Here is a 19,912-nt window from a genome sequence, read left to right as displayed (position 1 = left end):
TAATATATACCGTGCAGGGTGATATATATTAAGTGGTCAATTTATTTTCTTTTCACTTGAAAATGATGACATGGAGTCATCGAAACGTAGCGTAAAACTTCCTTCGCTTATTTTTATCATTAGATATTTACCTAATGTAATCTTATTCGAATAAAACAAGAGTAATCAAAATAATAATAATAACAATAATAAAAAAAAGGATTATTTTTAAGCTTAAAGAAAGCGTGATATTGGGACCGGTTTTTATCTAAATTTAAATATGATAGAGAATGGGGTAAAAGAAGGAACGAGTTTGCGGAATGGTATGTGGAATGGCGTGCGGAATGGCATAATTATGCGAAATACGATTTACGTGGGAAATAAATTAACTGGAGAGCGCGTAATGTCATCGCGCCAATTTTATAAGAGCAGCAGCTTTTTGATGCTGCGGACTCTTGCTAAATATTAACAACAATTCGAGGATTTGATCGTCTGATTGTTGATTTGGAAGAAGTGAGGGTAAAGGAAGCGATAAAAACTGTTTATAGTTTTCGCATTCAAGGAACTATGAGTAAATCCGTAGTAAATTAAATTTCATGTTCACTTTACTCCATGCGACTTCGGTTGACTAAAATAACGTGGCAGCGTGAAGTCTTCTCAGGACAAAGATTGATCCTTTACCGAGGGCAAATAATAATCCTTTTTTTCTTTTTTTTTAAACCCTCGGTAAAATATCAATTCTCATATCCTGTATGCTCGATGATTCATTTATCATGAGCGGGAAAATGAACAACAATTTGACCAAAATGCATTTGTGATAAGAATAGTTTCACAACCTTTCAAACAACCAGTGTCGATAATTAGACACCATACTTGTTATCTGCTTTTTTGCTTTAGGGCTTTTTCGCTTTTAAATCTCATTTTAGGTTGGGACGTCTGGCACTGAAAGACCTTAATTAAAGACGGATATGTTTAGTTCGATAACGCGTAACTGAACTATAGCTACCTGAATCGCATTATTAAATAGCTAGGTAGCTGGCTCAGCAGCTCAACAGTGACTTGCGTACTCGTCGCTCGACGAAAATGTAAGGTGAGAAAAAGTAGAACATATTTTTCCCATGAGTTGTACAAATTGTAACCGTCAAAGAGTCTGATAAAATGACCGAGTTTAAATTTAAAATTTCTCATATAATAGTTTTCGCCTTGGACTGATGTTATTTCTCCAGTCTGGTGTTGCTTTTTGTCTAGGCTACTTGCTGCCACGTTCTTTTTGTCAACTAGAAATTTAATTTATTCTTAGTTCCTTGAATGCGAAACTTCATCGATTTCTTCACTGTCACTTCCTAACCAGCGATCAGACATGTTCTATCCCAGGCGTATATTTTCTAATCCTCGATCTGTTGTTTGGTTGTTTAATAGTCTGCAACATCGAAAAAACTGCTGTTCTTATAAAATTGGCGCGAAAACAGGATGCGCTCTTCAGTTAATTTATTCCCCGCGTAAATCGTATTTCGCATAATTATGCCATTCCGCACGCCATTCCACATACCATTCCGCAAACTCTTTCCGCCTTTTACCCTCACCGGAATGAAAGATGATAGATTTTAAAGGTTGACATATTTTTATCTTGCCGGCATCACAGTGCAAAGAAGGCTAGCTCTGTCATATACTTTAATGAAGGAAACATTTCACCGTCCGAACAATTGGATGGCGTATAAAGTTCAGGTAAACGTTAAAATATCTTGCCCGAAGTTTATTATAATTCGAAAATTATAAATTTAAACATTTTCGTAGTTAAAGTTATAGCTCGTGTGTGCCACGCAAGCCGTGTCATGCAGTGGTATAGAGTAAAAAAAAAAAACAATAGATCATAAGCTTGCTAAATTAATTGCTTAACTTAAATTTACCTGTTGTTATGTAGAACCAGGAAGACGATGGTCCCACTCCCTTTGATGTAAAGGCTGCTACCCGTACCCTGTAACGTTGTACCGCCTTCAGACCTCTCAATATAACCATATGATCATTTCCGCTGCTCGTGTTAACAGATTTTGTCAAATATGGATAAGTATACTCTCGGTAGTAGACTGTATATCCTAGAAGTCGGCCGTTAGCATACTGCTGAGCAAGAGGACTCCACTGTACTTTTACTTCTCCAGATTGTAAGTTTGAAAGTCGAATATATGAAGGTGCTCTACTGGGAACTAAAATTGAAAGTAGGAAATCAACAATAAATTAAGCTGTCCCCAGTTTTCTTTCCTTTTTTATCTTTCTTTCTTTTCCAAAAATTTTCATTTGTTTATGACAGTTATCCGGCGGATGGATTATTTATAATAATTTCTACAAGTACGTGTTCACCTGGGCTTTGAAACTACCTCACGGGGAATGAGAACAGTTTTTGTAAAAGTATGATGAATGTGGTGAATATGTTAGCTAAACTGTTTTTAAAACTACGCTGGTTTTTTAAAGCTTAAGGTGATAAGAAATAATGTCTTAAAATGAATTCTAGCCTGCCCAATCTTTTTTTTTTTTTAATTATTATTATTATTATTATTATTATTAATTTCAACGTCTATTCAAAGAATCACTGCAGAGGATAACAACAACTTCATGTTTACCTCCTTCGTCTGTCCAGGCAGTGATAGCAGAGCTGTTGTAGCCTTGCCCACTTCTGCCAACTCCAACAACACGCACTTGATAACCCGTGTGAGGTGATAATGCGATGAAGTTTGCAAGGCTTTTGTTTCCCGACACAACCACTTCATCTAATACGCTGCCATTGTAGTTACCGATTAGTGCAATATAATAAAGTACGCGTTCGTTAATTAGTGGTGCTGCGTTTTGCCAGGTGATTGTTATTCCAGTCGTTCGTGTACTGACGATTGTCACGTTCCAGTTCGATACTGGTAGCGCTGAAAAATATAAAAGAAGCTACGTGTTTAAATCGTTATGATCATAAGAAAAAAAAAGAAGGAATGAGTTGCTGGGTGCAAGAGGAGTAAAGGTGTAGAATCAATCAATACATCTTAATTCTTGGGCCCGTGGAAGATCCAATTCTTAAAAGTTAATAAATAATAGCGCATGACAAATCCCGGAAAGAAATATTGCAAAATGAGCTTAGCATTTGCTTAAGGGGCTAGGTCGCGGTATTTTGGGCAATCGTGTGCCTTTTTGTTAGTTACGAGCTCCAAACGTGACTGCGATGCAAAATTCATTTGTTGATAAAATTACGGCCATATGATAAAGACGATTACTGAACGTTACAGATTACACTTTGTTTTTTTTTTTTCGCCCCCCATAACCACTTTATATAAACCTACCCAAAATTACATGACAAGCCCCTTTAAAAACCTGGCTTTGATAAAGTAATTAGCTATACCCTTACCTGACCCAAGACCCTGTTTGACAATTCCGTACTGAAGTTTCAAGCGACTGTAGCTACGTGTTAAGGAAATTTGGAAGTTAATGCTGTCTCTTCTGCCAAAATCAACCTGTAGAAATGGCTGTCGGATAGATGAGGAATAACCGCGTCGACTATAAACGAGTGTGCCATTGCCATCAGTTATCCTGATATACTCACTTGAAGAAAACAAAGAATTTAAGGTTGTTAGCGGGTAGAATTTTATAAATCCATTAGTTTGGAAATGGGAACTATGAGCTAATTATAAAGTGATGGAATGATATAGTTAATTATTACACATTTCTTTTTCACTTTCTCAGTCTCCCTAGACAAGCAGCGTACTTTACTTCCATCCACCATCCATCCATCCATCCATCCATCCATCCATCAATCCATTCATGTTAAAAAGTTGTACTTGATACGTAGACTGTTTACTTGCAGTTATTTATATTTTCAAAAAAAAAAAAAAAAAAGCGTACCTGTAGTATGAGAGATACAGATCTTGAATCCAGACCAGAGAAACAGCTTGACTAATGCCCACGTTAAGAATGACGAAGTTGCAACTTAAGTAACTAGATCCTCTATTGCTGCCAATGTGTAACTGTCCAAATGACTGATTCACGTATCCTCCACAGCCTTTTTTAAACAGAAAACAATCACAGAGTTAGTTAGTTAATAATGAGAGAGACACTGTTCCTGTTTCTTCGTTTCTCAGTAAGGTCCTCAGAAACGGTATACGTGCGCATTTCAAGAAGCTAATATATCGCTACAGTTGAGCTGGTTATTTTCACTTGTTACATGTATCTTAAGTTGTCCGAGCTCCTTTCTGACAAATTGGCCCACGTGATTCAAATACAAGGTGTTTAATTGAGAGAGAAAGAGAGAGAGGCATCTGGCATGGGTAAGAGGCTAGTTTTCAACTTTTTCAAGTTGAATGGAAAAATACTAGTTTAAGCTGGATCATGTAAGTTTTTTCATTCTGAGTGTAAATTAAATGTGCTTCATAAATGTAACCTCCTGTGGTACTTTCGAGTGAACGGACAATTTTATTCCTGTTAGTGAATTGAAAATCGATATTTTCAAAGGGAAAGAGAACTTTGCGCACCGGGGAAGTGGAGGTGGGGGGCAGCTATAAGGCTATGACAATGAGGCTTGAAGGACCTTACTGAGATCCAGAACGGGAATTGATGACGTCTTATGACGTGGTATTTACGTCATTATTGCTAAATGGAGGCCAGCTTAGATCCACCATCTTGGATTTCTGGATTTCCTCAAAACCTCAGGAAAGCGCCGAAATTAAGCGAAGTGTAATCGAAACCAATAAAGGATCACCAAAAATGATATAAAAACGCTAAATCTTCAGTGACGAAAGTAATTTTGGCTACATTTTAAAAAAAAGGATTTTCCAATTTCTGACAAAAAACCCTGTCAAAAACTGGTTGCTATAGTAACATCAAAGTCAATGGACACTAACCGACAACATCAATTTTTTTTTTTTTTCAAGATAAATCTCCAAAAACTCCTGAAATTTCATTGCGTTTGCAAAAAAAGAAAAAAAAAGAAAATAAAACCATATTGGGTTAGCAATACCATGGTTCAGAACATATTACACAGTATGCATATATCGCCTTCATCTGCTACTAGACATTTTCACACTAATTTCCTTTTTCATCTTTATAGTTAACAAAAACACAAAAATTTCTTTTCATGTTGCACTACCTGTTGTAATGTAAACGTTGGAGGACCTCGGCCCTGTTCCTACTGACGTGAACGCTGCAACTGATATCCTGTACCGGTGCGCTGCCTTCAGACCTGTTACCACCAGCATGATGTCATCTGGGCTGCTAGAGTTCACGGTTTTTGACCCGTACCAATATGGATACTCGGTATAGTATACTCGATACCCCTGCAGTCGGCCATGAATATACTGCTGAGGAATTTGATTCCATTGTATCTTCAATTCGCCGAAGTGCAAGTTAGTCACTCGTACATTCGATGGCGCAATGCTAGGCACTGAAAGAAATCAAAACATACTTGCATTAACTAAAATATTTCATAAACACTTTCCTTCTGTACTAGTAGTTCAAACAGCTGCTACTTGTCCTGGGCACATTTAAACCAGTCAAAGGACCTCATCACAAGGAAGGAGGGTAACCCTCCTAGAAGTAAGGGTTACCCTTGTAGAAGGGTCCTAAGATAGCCTTGCATTACATGTGTAGGGTTATCCCTAGGGCTATGTCTGCCAACAAAGCTGCGGAAACTTGAAGCCATCGCTTCGAAATCGACGCAGCAGAATTCACACTTTGTCCTGCACTCTTTCATATATTTGAGAAGCAGTTCAGTGGTTTCGGGTGTCCATGGCAATTCCTTTGCCTTTTTCGACAAAGACGATAAGGCAACTTCACCTGTACAAGCAAATGCCTACTCTTAGTATCGTAAAAGGCTTGGGCAGGAGATCAGGATTCTGTTACATTATTTCAATTTGCTTTAAGTAAACATTATGTACTTCTCATATAAACATAAACAAACAAAAACACGTAATATGGCCAGTATAATAATAATAATAATAATAATAATAATAATAATAATAATAGTAATAATAATAATAATAATAATAATAATAATAATAATAATAATAATAATAATAATAATAATAATAATAAAATGTTAAATGGACAGCTATTGAAATCGTTGCCTTTAAAAACAAAACACCTCTTCTCCTACCCCCATTCTCTGAGTTTGATGGCTGACTCTTTCAATTATAAGTAAGTAAATTTATTGGAACCAAGTAGAACTAATAGCCAAGGTTTTCGAATCAAATAAACTTAACAATTAATTTTTTTTCAATTTCATTTTACCAGGATGCGTTCAGCTGTTTTAACTTCAGTCACGAGCATTAATTACACTACTTAGCTCTAGTAGTAAAATTATTGATATCAGTGTCATGGTATATACATTACCTCCTTCACTGGTCCTTGCTAGTGCAGCTTTTGTTGAGTACATATATGTACCGTTTCCACTGGCTGTTGTTACAGCAATAACTTGCACTTCATAAAACTGGTAGCCCTTCAATACACTTCCAGAGTAGTGTGTATTATACCATTTAGAGACTTGGAAAACCATGGTGAGGTTTATGTTTTGTTCTTTGTATTTCACCAAGAATCGTTGCAGAGGGCGATTCAATGGGAAGTCGTGCCATCTTATTGTTAATGATGTTGGCGTCATGCTGGTCACCGTAATGTTCCAAGAAGGTAGAACTTGAGCTATAAGGAATTACAAATAATGGAGGCGCGTCTTTAAATTATTTAATAACTGATAGTTAAAATACTAATGTTTGCAAGCGACAAATCTCCAGATATTTTAAGAATGCTATTTCTCAGTGGAAGTGTAATCTGACTGTCATCGACAGCTTGACTTTTGAATATTGCTTTCTAAGTGCATTTCCTTTCTAACAAGTAGGAATAAATAAGTAAGCGATGCTAAATCAGAAAAAAATACCAATTAATCCTTATCTCATGACAAGGGAATTTCTAAGCTACCTTTGTCTGATAGAATTGAAAACAAATTTGGTATTCAGTGGAACCCCAAAATTTTAAAGTTCTCACCTGCGGTGTTTTTAATATTTAGATGATGTTTAGAAACCGCTTTATTCAAACTTCTTACCTGAGCTAAGAGATTTATCCAGAACTGTGTACTGAATTCTGGCGGAGCTATATCGGTATGAGAGTAGGACCGCTAGTCTTATGCTGTCTCCGCCAGCAAAAGGAATTTCCAACGTTGACCCACGGGAAAGTGAATCACATCCTCGTCGATTAAACACCTCAGTGCCATCGCTGCTATAAATCTTGATAAACTCACTGCAATCATGGAGATATGATAATTGCAATCATGAAGAACAGTGCCAAGTTTTGATCCATGGGGAAAAAAGCATTTCTTTGTTTAATTACCTTTCACGATTCGTCACAGATACGTTTCATTTTTCGATTCCTGTCGGTGATGCTACCTTATTAAACTTAGTTGGCGTAATGTTAATTTTCCGCGATTAAATATCGTTAGATTATCATCTTAAACTAATATTCAAAATATAGTAACCCTGTTTTAGTGCAAAAAGGAGCAGAACGTTTTTCAAATGTTGACGTAATGAACAGATCATGACACGGAGGGACAATAATCGTTAAGGCTGTTATACAAAAAAAAATATGTATATAGTTGGGAAACATTCAGCAAGGTTGAAAAAAAATCTTACCTGCAGTACGATAGGTATATGTACTGGAAGGTGATCAGAACAATTCCTTGATTTGAACCCGCACTATGGATTAGAATACTGCAGTTGAGAGTGTTGTAGTTACTGCGAGTGAGGTTCAGCCATCCAGACGACTGGTTCACGAAGCCTTCACAAGCTTGAAAAACAAACAAGAATATTTGTAATATTAATGGAACGAAAAATGGAATCTGTACTTTGCGGTGTATATGAAAAACTTAATCCGAGGTAAATTTACCTCCATTTTTACCTTTTTTGTAATATTCACATCAAGGCAGTGTTGAGGCTACCCTCAGCAATTATAATTCTTTATTTCAGTTTCTGGAATGCTTCGGTCTCGTTTTCCTACTTGATCGTGTTTGAATGGAAGCGTCTAGAGAAACCATGTGCTTCGGACTTGTAGCGATCGATTTCTCTGGTTTTCCCACCGCATGGTAAGATTTTATCTCTGATGTAATGTTTTCGGAAATTTGTTTAGTTATGAATTTTGTTTAGTTATGAAGGCTTTACGGCATTCGTCAGTGACCCAGGGCAGAAAATCGAAATGAAATGTTTGTCAAACGTTCATGCGTCAGTGATTAAAACTGTTGCCTGGCAAGTTCTATGTTGAAGTGTTCGTCCCCAGGATAAGAGGTTTACTCATGCCTTTGATAAAATCATGAGTTTTTGAACGTATACACACCTTTAGTGCTGTAAATATAGGATGATCGAGGTCCCTGGCCTCTTGAAGTAAAGGCTGATGCTGATATTTGATACCGTTGCCCTATTTGGATATTTGGTAGTATAACTCGCGTGACGTCTGAGTTGTTTGTGTTAACAACGCGTTCAGTGTAATAGTACCCAGTTATTTTGTAGTAAACTTTATACCCCAGTAGACGGCCATTGATGTATTCTTGAGGAACAGGGTCCCATTGTACCAAAAACTCATCTAATCCGTGATTTTCTACTTTTACATTTGTGGGAGCCTGGCTAGGAACTAAGAAAAAAACATTGAAGTGTTAGACCTAGTTTACACAAACTTGTTTTCGTTAGAAAACGTAGACTTTTTTATAGTTTTTTCGCCCGGTCCACAATGAAATGCTTGAAACGCTGTCTAAAATGGAGACTTTCAAAACCGTTACGGCAATGGAGACTTTTGAAAACCACCCAACGCATTGATTCAGTGAAAACCCTTCGCTTTTAGTGTGGCCGGGTGAACTCCATATCACACGACATCGATTCTGGTCCAAATCGGAGCCAGTTTGCACATGCACAACCAGTTCTTTAGCCTTTTGATCGTTTTCGACCGTTCTGTGGTGGACAAGCGGAGACGATACAAAAACGCTAGTATGGCCAAAAATATTTAAGTTTTTAGGGAGATGATAAAGGGGAACTTTTGAAAATGCATTATTGTAGAACTGAAGGTACTTTAGAGGTTAGTATAAGGCCTGTTTGTAATGCAAGAAAGTGTGGTTGTCGCAAACCGTAGAGAATAAGAATGTGCAGGGCGTTCAGCATACATGAAACAACATACAGGGACTCCACAAAAGAAACGAAATGTAATAAAAAAAGAGCGAATTGGAACAAATTCCATGTAAATATTACATTTTAAATAACCAAAAAATATATCGTATACGTTTATTATAGACTGTGTTACTTACCTCCCTCTGGTGTCTGAAAAGACACTGTATTGCTGGCATAAGTAGAATTCCCCTTGTTAGTGGTAACAGCAAATACCTGGACATCATAAGCTGTGTAACCCCTTAGCAGGCTAGTGTAGTGCGTGTTACTATAGCCACTGACACGGAAGAGTCTACTAACGCCATTAGAGTCTTCTTTGTATCGCACAAAATAGTAACTGACAGAGAAAGACAGCGGAAAACTGGGCCACTGCACCCTGGCTGATGACGATGTGATGCTGAAAACTGTTATATTCCAAGATACAGGCTCCGCTGTTAACAAACAAACAAAATGAGAATTTAATAAATGAAGGAAAGTTGAATGTCAAGCTACTGTAGCTATAGGTAATCCGTTTATTGTAACAGAAAGCAGAACTATTTTCTTTAATTATCTGTCGATCAGATAAAGGGTGAATGTAATAGGACGCGAGTAAAACAATGAAGGCAGAAAGAAGAGTTAGCAGTTCTAAAATATTTACACAAAACTACATCGCCAACAACAAAGTTATTTAAAAATATTGAGGGGCCGTAGCCAGGATGAAACATGTTAAAATTAGAAAACGACCTCTGGCTAAAATGACTTAACTAAAACTACAAGCTTTCGACTGCCCGAACTGCAGTCTTCGACGGGTAAAATGAATGATATGAAAGCGATGAGAAAATTTAAACAAAAAGGGTGAATTGCGAAATAATAAAAATGTAAATAATTATGAATGTTTGTTAAAAAGAATGTTGTATTGTCCAGGTAACGGGCAAGAATTGTTATCAGCGTTAGGTGTCACTCTGTTATGCCACGCTTCTAATGTTTGGTGCTATATTGGAGAAACTGGCAGAGCTTTCAATACCCGAAAAAAAGAACATTTGAGAAACACCAAAACTGCGGCTTGAAAAACGCGTCAATTATCGACAAAGGCACTTTCAGAACCAGAAAAACATTAGAAGCGTGGTATACCAGAGTGACACCTAACTCTGATAACAATTCTTGCCCGTTATCTGAACAATACAACATTCTTTTTAACAAACGTTCATAATTATTTACATTTTTATTATTTTGCAATTCACGCTTTTTGTTTAAATTTCCTCATCGCTTTCATATCATTTATTTTACCCGTCGAAGACTGCAGTTTGGGCAGTCGAAAGCTTGTAGTTTTTTTAGTTATTTTAGCCAGAGGTCGTTTTCTAATTTTAACAACAAAGTTATTGTACAAAAACTATTTGTTGACAAAGATCTAGATTTACTTTATCATTTAGTTGTACTGGGATACTCCGAAATGAATAGGCAAACAATTGTATATGAACAAAAAATGAAACAAAAGAGCAAATTCAAGGACATTAAAGGAGATTTTCGTAGTAAATCAGAAAGGAAAGATAAAATATTAAGATAAATCGACAATAATAATAATAATAATAATAATAATAATAATAATAATTATTATTATTATTATTATTATTATTAAATATTATTGGGCAATAATTATAACTTGAATTAAATGTTTATTTTCACACCTGAATTGAATCCGTCCTTGAGTATGTTGTACTTAACGCTTACTGCACTCCACCTATATTCCAAGGAAACATCTAATGAAAAATGGCTTCCAGGCTCAAATGGAATTTCCAGCACGGTCCCGTACGGTAAAGATGATCTGCATCCTAGTTGATAGAAAACTTGAGTGCCGTCTGCCTTGCGTATCTTTAAATGTTCACTAAGGAAGATAATATAAGGCACTTACAAAGCGACCAGAATATGAGAATTGTCAATACTAATAGGTATTAGTATTTATCACTGCTGTTGCTGTACTATCAAAAATCTCATTTGTTGTGTTCTTCAAGTTATAGTCCATATGATATAAATATAAATATATATTTTTTTTACTGAAAAAGGACTTAGTTGTACCTGCAATATCTCAAGTATACTCTCTGCAGTGTTATTATCGCCACTGCCTGACTTATGCCAGCATCTCCAATAGTCCAGTTGCAACTTAGCTCCCCTTCGTCGCCTCCACTTTCTTTTGACAGCTCCCCAGAAGATTGATTCAAAACACCGCCACAGCCTAAGGATCACAAACTGACTCTTTGACATTGAATCTTCAAAATAGCCGACACCATTTGACAGTCAAAGAAATGACGGAGAATGCTTATCTTCGCATGAAAATGTAAGGCATGAAAAAAACTATTCAACTACTGCAGTATGAAACCATTGGTGAACACGTCAGAGACATTATATATTAGCCTATATAGATTGATGGATTAAAAACAACTTAACAACATAATGTGCAAGGTATCCTTTGACTGAAAATAAAAGAAGTACCACGTCCCATAAACGAAAAATAAAGTAAGTTACAGCGATTAAAAATACGCTAATAGCATACCCACCATGGCTAATCCAAATAACAGTGAAAAGGTAAACTTATGTTTAATTTGTTTAATATGTTTAAAAGATTATCAAAAAGCGTATCAGTTGCACATAATAAACTGAAGAAAAAGTGCAACTATTATGCTAAAATAATTGCTGTCCGCAGAGGGCAGCCATCCTTATTCTGTCCTCAGACTCGACTTTGAGATTTCTTTGAGACTTTTAGCGGTCCCCAGGCCCCTTTGTGGTTTACATGCCCTTAGACCACATGGCCATGCAGTTATCGCATAAATTTCAAGCCTCCCATGTGTCTCTTTTTCAGAAGGAAAGCTAACCTTTTGAAACAGTCAATCGCAAGAATAACTTCTAAGGAATACTCGACAGTTTGAACACTCAGTGAAAATCGAGAGTTCACGGCGAAAAAATTATGCTTCAGCAACAGCCTGTGATAATCCCAACCGAAGAGAATCTGCCATCGCGCGCCTGGGAATCCATGTCACAAAAAATTACAAGTTCGATTGTCAATTTTGAATAAAATGCTGTTTTGATTGGCCGATTATTCGTGTTCCCAACAGTTTTCGCTAAATTTTTGAAAAACGTGCTCCGCACGGGTCAATAAATTCGCTTCAATCTTTCGTACGCGTTCGCGTTTGAAATGTGAATAGACGCTTATCTAAATATACATCTTACCACTACCTGAAAATGTTATCTACTATTTAGTGTCCATTGCGAGTATTAGTGAAATTAACTTCTGATCGATTAAAGCCTCATCCATCAGTATAATAGTACAGATTGAAATAGTTGCATCTAACAGAGCATCTTTTGTAATATCTATGTCATTGACATGCTACTCGTTAGGAATAAAAAAATAATGAATAATAATTTGCTCCCTTGCAATTTAATTTGTTTACTCTATATCAAAGAACATTTCACACTTAAAAAAGTCCAAATGTTCATTTGCACAGTTTTATTTTTACAAAAACTAAAACAGCCTTACACTCTCTGTATATTTCACAAAATAAGGGGAACAAGCTCCCTGCAAACAATATGCAGCTCATCGACTACAAGATGCTAAAACTATTTTTATGCAATTCACTTAAGGCTTCTACATATTGCAGCACTTCACTTCCATTCTGGAACTTCTAGTTTTACTAGGATTAGAATTTGCGTGAGAACAAATGGAAAAAAAAAAGAGAAAGAAACAGGTAATAATAATAATAATAATAATAATAATAATAATAATAATAATAATAATAATAATCATAATAATAATAATAATAATAATAATAATAATTTTAAAAATTAATAATGAGAACTCTTTATTAACATATTTCAAGCAAATTGCTATTCACAAGTTAAAAGTAGAAAAAAGAACTATTAAAAACTATTTACAATTCATTTCGATGAAAAAAGAGACAACTTTCAAGCCGATTTTTTTTCTCATAAAGTTACTATGCTATTCTTATTAAAAGAAATCAATAATATATACAAAGTTAAAAATCCTAAAAAAAGGGAATAAAAACCGACACCAAATGGAAGGCTACCGAGAAAAATAAGGAATAATAATAATAATAATAATAATAATAATAATAATAATAATAATAATACGCCGAAGGGGAGGTGATGGGTAAAAAACATTCTGAAATCCCAAAACAGAGTAGCTTGGCGAGAAGGACCAAAAAACAGTAAAGTTTTTTAAATAGGCAGATGAATTCCCACGAGACGCTGGTGGCACTGACTTTAAAACACCGAGGCGTTACAAACATGCCAGCGTTGCGCGAAGGCTAGTTTCGTGGTTATTTAGACAGTGGGAATAGTATAAAGTCATTTACCCGATTCTCTAAAGGCTGGTTTCCATATGATCGCAGACGATCGCAGACCTTATTGCGATCTGCGATCTGCGATCTGCGATCCGCGATCATATGGAAACCAGCCTTTAGATAGAACATGGTTCTATCTTCTGCGATTGTCTGCGATCACGATCGCAGGATCGCAGACGATCGCAGACCTTATTGCGATCTGCGATCATATGGAAACCAGCCTTAAAAGTCATGCCAAAAAAATAATAATAATAATAAAAATAAAAACAAAGAAACAAATAAACAAATTTCCTACAAGCTTCAGCGGTTGGTGTTCAGAATTTTTGGCATTGAGTATGTAATGTACTTTCTGGCATGTTCAAATCTCAAGGTCATCTGCCTCTCCGGCTCTAAGACATAATGTGTTACAAAGGCAATATATCGCAAAAAAAAAAAAAATATGGTTTTAATCTTGTATATATACTTATTCGTACCTTTCCAAAAAGACAAAACTTCACCTTGGTCATTTAAGTGATGATGTTATTAAGCATCTTTGAAAAGCTGCGATAACTGCATAAATTCTAACCTGGACAGTTTCCATCTGAAAGTGATACATCATCGATAGCAATATCACTTTCAAACGACGATCCTATTATTCCCTCAAATGTCAACTGCAAAATAAAAAAAATAAAAATCAAATTTCGTTCAATTTTGTAATACGTTGTTATTAGAATATCGAAAAACGTTCATAATGATGTTTGTCTTTTAGGTGCTTCTAAGTTAGCTTAGTTGTAACAGTTGCAGCAATGGTAATCGGCATAAATGTCCAAATAACTGCCACTGACCATTTGGTTCTGCCGTTTGTTAGGCCATAACAGTCTCAATTACTGTGTGAAGCGTTTAAGAGCGGATGTCTGTAAATATCAACCAGAGGTGTGCAATAGCGAATAATTCAAAATTCTCAAAAAAATTTACAACATAGCCCACGGTAAACTATTGCAAGAAATACATGTTTTACTTCGATCTGATAATTATTTTTGATGTGAGGCTATGATCTTGAATTCACCGCTCCTGAACCGGGTTTTCGGTGTCTGACACCACATGTTGCGAAGACCTTGTTTTAAAAATCAAACCAGTTTTGTTCCAAACGAAAAACATCCAGTCTGATAAAGTACATAATTATGGACATCATGAATGGTACGTTACTCATCTGAAGTGAAAATTAAATATTTAGGAGATTTTTCAATTTTTTACAATTTTTTAAGCGATTTCTCGTGATGCCAAATTGACAAATTTGCGAGGCTAAAATCATCAACTGGTACATGGCATTGAGGATAAAGATTTACACCACGTGAAAGAGCATCATTTGTTCTTATAAAATCCGCTTTCAAAACTATGGGCAACACAGAAGGAAATTTTTGAGGCCGCGAATTACAAGTAGTACTTTAGCGAAATTTGAGCTTTTCTGTCACGGCATTCCGATGCTAAAACTCAGATAAACACAACATGAAAACGTTTCAAACAACAATGGTTTATTAATTCTTGCTACAGGGCACTGCCTGTGCATGAATTATGCTTGTTAGACTATTTTCCTTGGTTTTCTATCTTTAAGGGGCAGTGTCAAAAGATTTTAGCGGAGTTCAAAAGCCGTACACGGGTTAGTTTACGTTGTCAACCGGTCGCAACACCGGGTAGTAAATATGGAATAAAATGAAACCAGGACTTCTTTCATTCAATCTTACTTTGAAAAAAAATGGAGCAAATATCTAAGAGTGCTATATAATTCATACCTTTGAGCGGCCACACTGGATGTTTAAGAAATATGGGACATCTATAGGAAACAAGGCCGTTTTATACATTTGGTCACAAAGATTGTGTTACATACATTTCACCGGTAGACCGCTGACCTAGCACTTACGACGCCCTTGTCCACGGGATAAAAAGCGAGTAGACCCCAAAGACAATTAATTATATAATCAGTTCAAACTGAGATTACGGTTTTGGGTTATCACAATTTTATCTGGTTGCGTCTACACTCGCGCAGTTGTTTTGATTTTTGATGAAGTTTTTAAAATTTCAGTCTAACGTAGTCTGCGAATACAGCCGCCTCTCATCGCTCACGTCCCCGAGGGGCGTTTCGCGAGGCTACCATGAATGCTACTCAATGAGAGTTAAAAGCAATGTGACTGTCTAGTTCATCTGGATGAGACCCAATTTTCAATTTATTGTTCACAGAAATTGTCTGTTGTATGATAGTTTTCATACGATAAAAGATAGTTCATCCATCAGTAATGGAATTTGAGCAGACAAAGTATGGTTTCTTTGGCCTTAATGGGTCAAAGTAAGAACACGATCCAACAAGATCATGTTGCCTGAATATATGGTGCTATGCTCTGAATTTTTAGAGTACTTGCGAAAGCCAACAGGCACTATTATCGAGGTCAGCTTGTGGATAAGTCTAGATTGCACAAATGTGATGCTCCGATCTCCCTTCGTTTGCTTGAAATGATAAGCTGCCCAACTTGGTGGGACCGGCGCAGAATCGGTTTTGGCAGCGCCGCCTGATGCCATAAGCATCTCGATGTCTTGAGCAAATAGACCTGATTAGATGGCTGTCATCGATTTCGAAGATATCAAGGGAAATTTTGCCCTGAAGTTTAGTCAGTTAGTTATGTCACTTTGTAGAACTGGCTTTACAGCCAAAGGAGCTTAGCTGTGCCGTCCAGGCTGTGAAACCCTGGCCCTCTTTCTGACAAAAGTTGCTCCCCCTACGTCCCTCCCTTATTCCTGCTGACAATGTACTGTGGTCGACTGTAGCAGGTGTGAGTCGTACTGCAGGAATTGGGGAAAAAAGGGACGACAGTGGTGACGAAACCCCGTTTCCTTCCTCGCTCTTACCCTGCCGCCTCCCCACTAAGCTCCCCATTCTTTACGTCCGAAAACTGTACGGTAACAGTGACAGAACACAAGGCCAAATAGCTTTAAAAAAATCACTAAAATAATAAATGCGTGTGGATGTAATAACCAGTAATTCAAAATCAAATTGCAAGCGTTATTAAAGGTAATTCTTATTTAAGGTCAGGGGTATTGCGTTACAGTAATTCGCTACCTGCTCTGCCTACGGGAAGCTCCGCCTCAGTTTTCAGTGTTCAGTCAGCAAACCCCGTGGCCCTTAGATAGTTTCGAATGTCTGTGCCACAATCTCTGATTGGAATGCATTGGGTATTCGCTGGATTTCCAACACTTTGTCCACATTGTCCTCCAACAATCGAAGCATACTCACACGATACCATTTCGGCTCAATTTGTTTGAACGCCGTGAAACCAGAATCGAGCATTTTAAAAGTTGGATTGCAGAGCAAAATAAACAAACTGAAGCGATCTGAGTACCAACGTGGGCTGACTGCACGTTTAGAAAGTTCAGTGACAGGAAATACAGCTCACAAGTAAATTGCAGTTACAGTTTGTATCGAAGGGGCAGTGAAAAATTACCCTTGGCATGCGCCCGGGGGGTACCATTCGAGCAGAGGCCCTTTGATTTTCCTAGATAAGTCGAAGGGCCTCTGCTCACAGGGCACCCGGGGGGTGAACCTTTTTACAAAAATTGACGGGGGTGATCGTAACTTTCGGGGGTTAAAATTCGTGGTTTGGTACCTGTGAAAGGTATGGCGGTACCTTTTAGCCAGTTTTAGGGTATTGAGCGAAAACATATAATAGAAAGTTATTATAAATATCAGTCAACTGTCACTTAGCGTATTCATTTTAGAATTGGTACCACTAAGTGGGAAAATTATACAGACCACGGCTACAAAACAAATTCTGGTACCTTTTAGTGGTACTTTTTAAAATTTATGACGATCAACTCGTCAATTTGATATAGGAGTCCCCCCCCCCCCCCCTGGGGGCAAGTGGTCTGCGCAAACTGTAACGCAATCTCTGCCGTTAAACGTATTTTTAAATCGCGGCAAAATGCATATATCGTTCCTGATTGATGTGATGATTTCTACAATGTACAGAAAGCTTGCTAAAAAGGTATGAATTACGTAGCACTTGTAGCTATTGTTTAATTTGTTCTAAAGTAAGATTCAATGCAAAACATTCTGGTCCGAATTCAAAACGTTGACTACGTAAACTGACCTTTGTGACCTTATACCGGGCGCTTATTCGGGGTCTAATTAAACTGTTACAATCTTTTGTGCCTGCCCGAAATGATTAAAGACCATGGAAAGTAATACTATGAACGTGGGCCAAAACCTCTAGCAAGTACCAACAAACAATTGTTGTTTGAAACGTCTTCATGTTGTGTTTATCTGAGTTTTAGCATCGGAATGCCGTGACAGAAAAGCTCAAATTTCATTAAAGAACTACTTGTAATTCACGGCCTCAAAAATTTCCTTCTGTGTTGCCCATAGTTTTGAAAGCGGATTTTATAAGAACAAATGATGCTCTTTCACGTGGTGTAAATCTTTATCCTCAATGCCATGTACCAGTTGATGATTTTAGCCTAGCAAATTTGTCAATTTGGCATCACGAGAAATCGCTTAAAAAATTGTAAATATTGAAAAATCTCCTAAATATTTAATTTTCACTTCAGATGAGTAACATACTATTCATGATGTCCATAATTATGTACTTTATCAGACTGGATGTTTTTCGTTTGGAACAAAACTGGTTTGACTTTTAAAACAAGGTCTTCGCAACATGTGGTGTCAGACACCGAAAACCCGGTTCAGGAGCGGTGAATTCAAGATCATAGCCTCACATCAAAAATAATTATCAGATCGCAGTAAAACATGTATTTCTTGCAATAGTTTACCGTGGGCTATGTTGTGAATTTTTTTGAGAATTTTGAATTATTCGCTATTGCACACCTCTGGTTGATATTTACAGACATCCGCTCTTAAGCTTGTCTTCTACACTCCACACTAAACTAGTAAAGGGGGGCGGTAAAGAACCCACACCGTTGTTTGTATTGAAGACAAAAACAAACAACAACAACAAAAACAAAAACCAAAGATTAGACAATCAGGTGACCCCAGGTATCTGCTTTGAGTTATTCATGATCATATGTATCGATGAGTCACTGTCACTGTCACATCATTACCATTCTCATTAAATAATGAATTAACAATTTATCAATACAAGGATTTTAAGAAAAAGTTTGCTTCCGTCTATGTATTTGTTACTGAGACTATATACTTTTCGCTCAGGCAAAGTTTGTGCGGATGGGAACTATCTGATTTGTGATCTACCACCTCGAAAAAAAAAATGCTTACCATGTCAGCCGAACGGACCGTCCTTACAACCTTCTTCCAATAGTTTCCCTGATTTCCGGACTTGGAAAATATTTTATTGTTTCCACTAAATACGTGTAGTGTTCCCATATTCGATCCATACATGTGATAGTAGAACACCAAGCAACAAGTTGATTTAGTATTAGGTACTGCAAGCTGAAGTTTCGCATTGTCGCCTCTTGACCGTGGACTTGAGGCTTCAGTGTACATATATTTTCCTGTAAGAAAAAAGAAAGAAAGACTCATTTCATTCAAAACATTATCAAATCATCGCCAAAACTTAAAAAAAGCGATGACATTTGTCAATCTAATCGTCTCTCGCAAACTTTAAAATGTTCTCATGAACTGAAAGAGTCTTAACTTTCGTCGTTTTGATGCCCGTTAAATACAATAAATTATGAAAAAAAAAAAAAACGTTAATGATACTTGCAAATTTTCCGGGGAATCAAGCGGAATTTCTTTCAAGTCTCATAAGAAAAGGAAAGCTAACTGTCTTCCTTGAGCGCGTGCAATGACGGTTACTGTCTATTTAATCAACTGTAACGCCCGAACTGTCCATGTAAAAATCATGGGCGCTGAAATCTATGAAATTTATGAAAGAAAAGTCAACTTACCCGATCCGCCATGACCTGAAGATGGTCCTGTCGAGGAGGATGGTGTTGAACCGGAGCGAAGTGTCCAGTCAAAGACATCGGACGTAGACTGGCTCCAGCCAAGGCACAATCCTTGGTCAAAATCACACAACACTGAAACATAATCCAGTACCAATACATTCAGCATCACTGTTTATAGGTATATTATCAAATATCAAATGTCTTACTGTAAATGCTCATTCATGACCTTTGAATCTTAAGTAATTGTAGGTGTACATCTTTTCTCAAGGTGTACTGATGTTGAAGCATTGAAGCTTTCGACTATTTCTCACAGTCTTTATAATCACGTGACTAAATACATATAAGTCACGCGATAACACTGAAGACAGCATTTGCTGATGAAGACTGTGAGAAAGTCGAAAAGCTTCAATGCTTCAACATTAGTACACCTTGAGACAAGAGTTACTCATACAATCAAATATTTTGTTACCTACTCCCCTCGGAGATTTTCAGGGATAACAGTACAACACTTGTGGGAGACCTTTCCGGACTGTTGGCTGCGCAGTTTACAATTAATGA

The 19,912-nt window shown here is 36.9% G+C and overlaps 1 protein-coding gene across 9 annotated transcripts in view; it reads right to left on the bottom strand.

Annotated features, from left to right (window-relative positions):
• LOC146489134 (uncharacterized) overlaps nucleotides 1-19,912 on the bottom strand; it is a 101,807-nt gene that overhangs the window by 46,238 nt on the left and 35,657 nt on the right. For all 9 annotated transcript variants that reach the window (XM_085105772.1, XM_085105740.1, XM_085105756.1 and 6 more), the window contains 15 exons: nucleotides 19,355-19,486; nucleotides 18,723-18,958; nucleotides 14,034-14,118; nucleotides 11,190-11,346; nucleotides 10,802-10,998; nucleotides 9,278-9,568; nucleotides 8,320-8,613; nucleotides 7,623-7,776; nucleotides 7,040-7,233; nucleotides 6,337-6,639; nucleotides 5,096-5,389; nucleotides 3,856-4,012; nucleotides 3,362-3,555; nucleotides 2,595-2,888; nucleotides 1,887-2,180 (listed from right to left, as the gene is read on the bottom strand). In XM_085105772.1, the coding sequence (XP_084961898.1) occupies nucleotides 1,887-2,180; nucleotides 2,595-2,888; nucleotides 3,362-3,555; nucleotides 3,856-4,012; nucleotides 5,096-5,389; nucleotides 6,337-6,639; nucleotides 7,040-7,233; nucleotides 7,623-7,776; nucleotides 8,320-8,613; nucleotides 9,278-9,568; nucleotides 10,802-10,998; nucleotides 11,190-11,346; nucleotides 14,034-14,118; nucleotides 18,723-18,958; nucleotides 19,355-19,486 (3,276 nt within the window). The remainder of the gene's footprint in view (nucleotides 1-1,886; nucleotides 2,181-2,594; nucleotides 2,889-3,361; nucleotides 3,556-3,855; nucleotides 4,013-5,095; nucleotides 5,390-6,336; nucleotides 6,640-7,039; nucleotides 7,234-7,622; nucleotides 7,777-8,319; nucleotides 8,614-9,277; nucleotides 9,569-10,801; nucleotides 10,999-11,189; nucleotides 11,347-14,033; nucleotides 14,119-18,722; nucleotides 18,959-19,354; nucleotides 19,487-19,912) is intronic.

This window comes from Pavona decussata, unplaced genomic scaffold (assembly GCF_977016875.1).
Source record: "Pavona decussata unplaced genomic scaffold, jaPavDecu1.1 SCAFFOLD_6, whole genome shotgun sequence".
In the NCBI taxonomy this organism is placed as follows: Eukaryota; Metazoa; Cnidaria; class Anthozoa; order Scleractinia; family Agariciidae; genus Pavona; species Pavona decussata.
The sequence above is the reverse complement of the archived record's forward strand: the minus strand, read 5'-3'. Positions and strand labels throughout refer to the sequence as shown.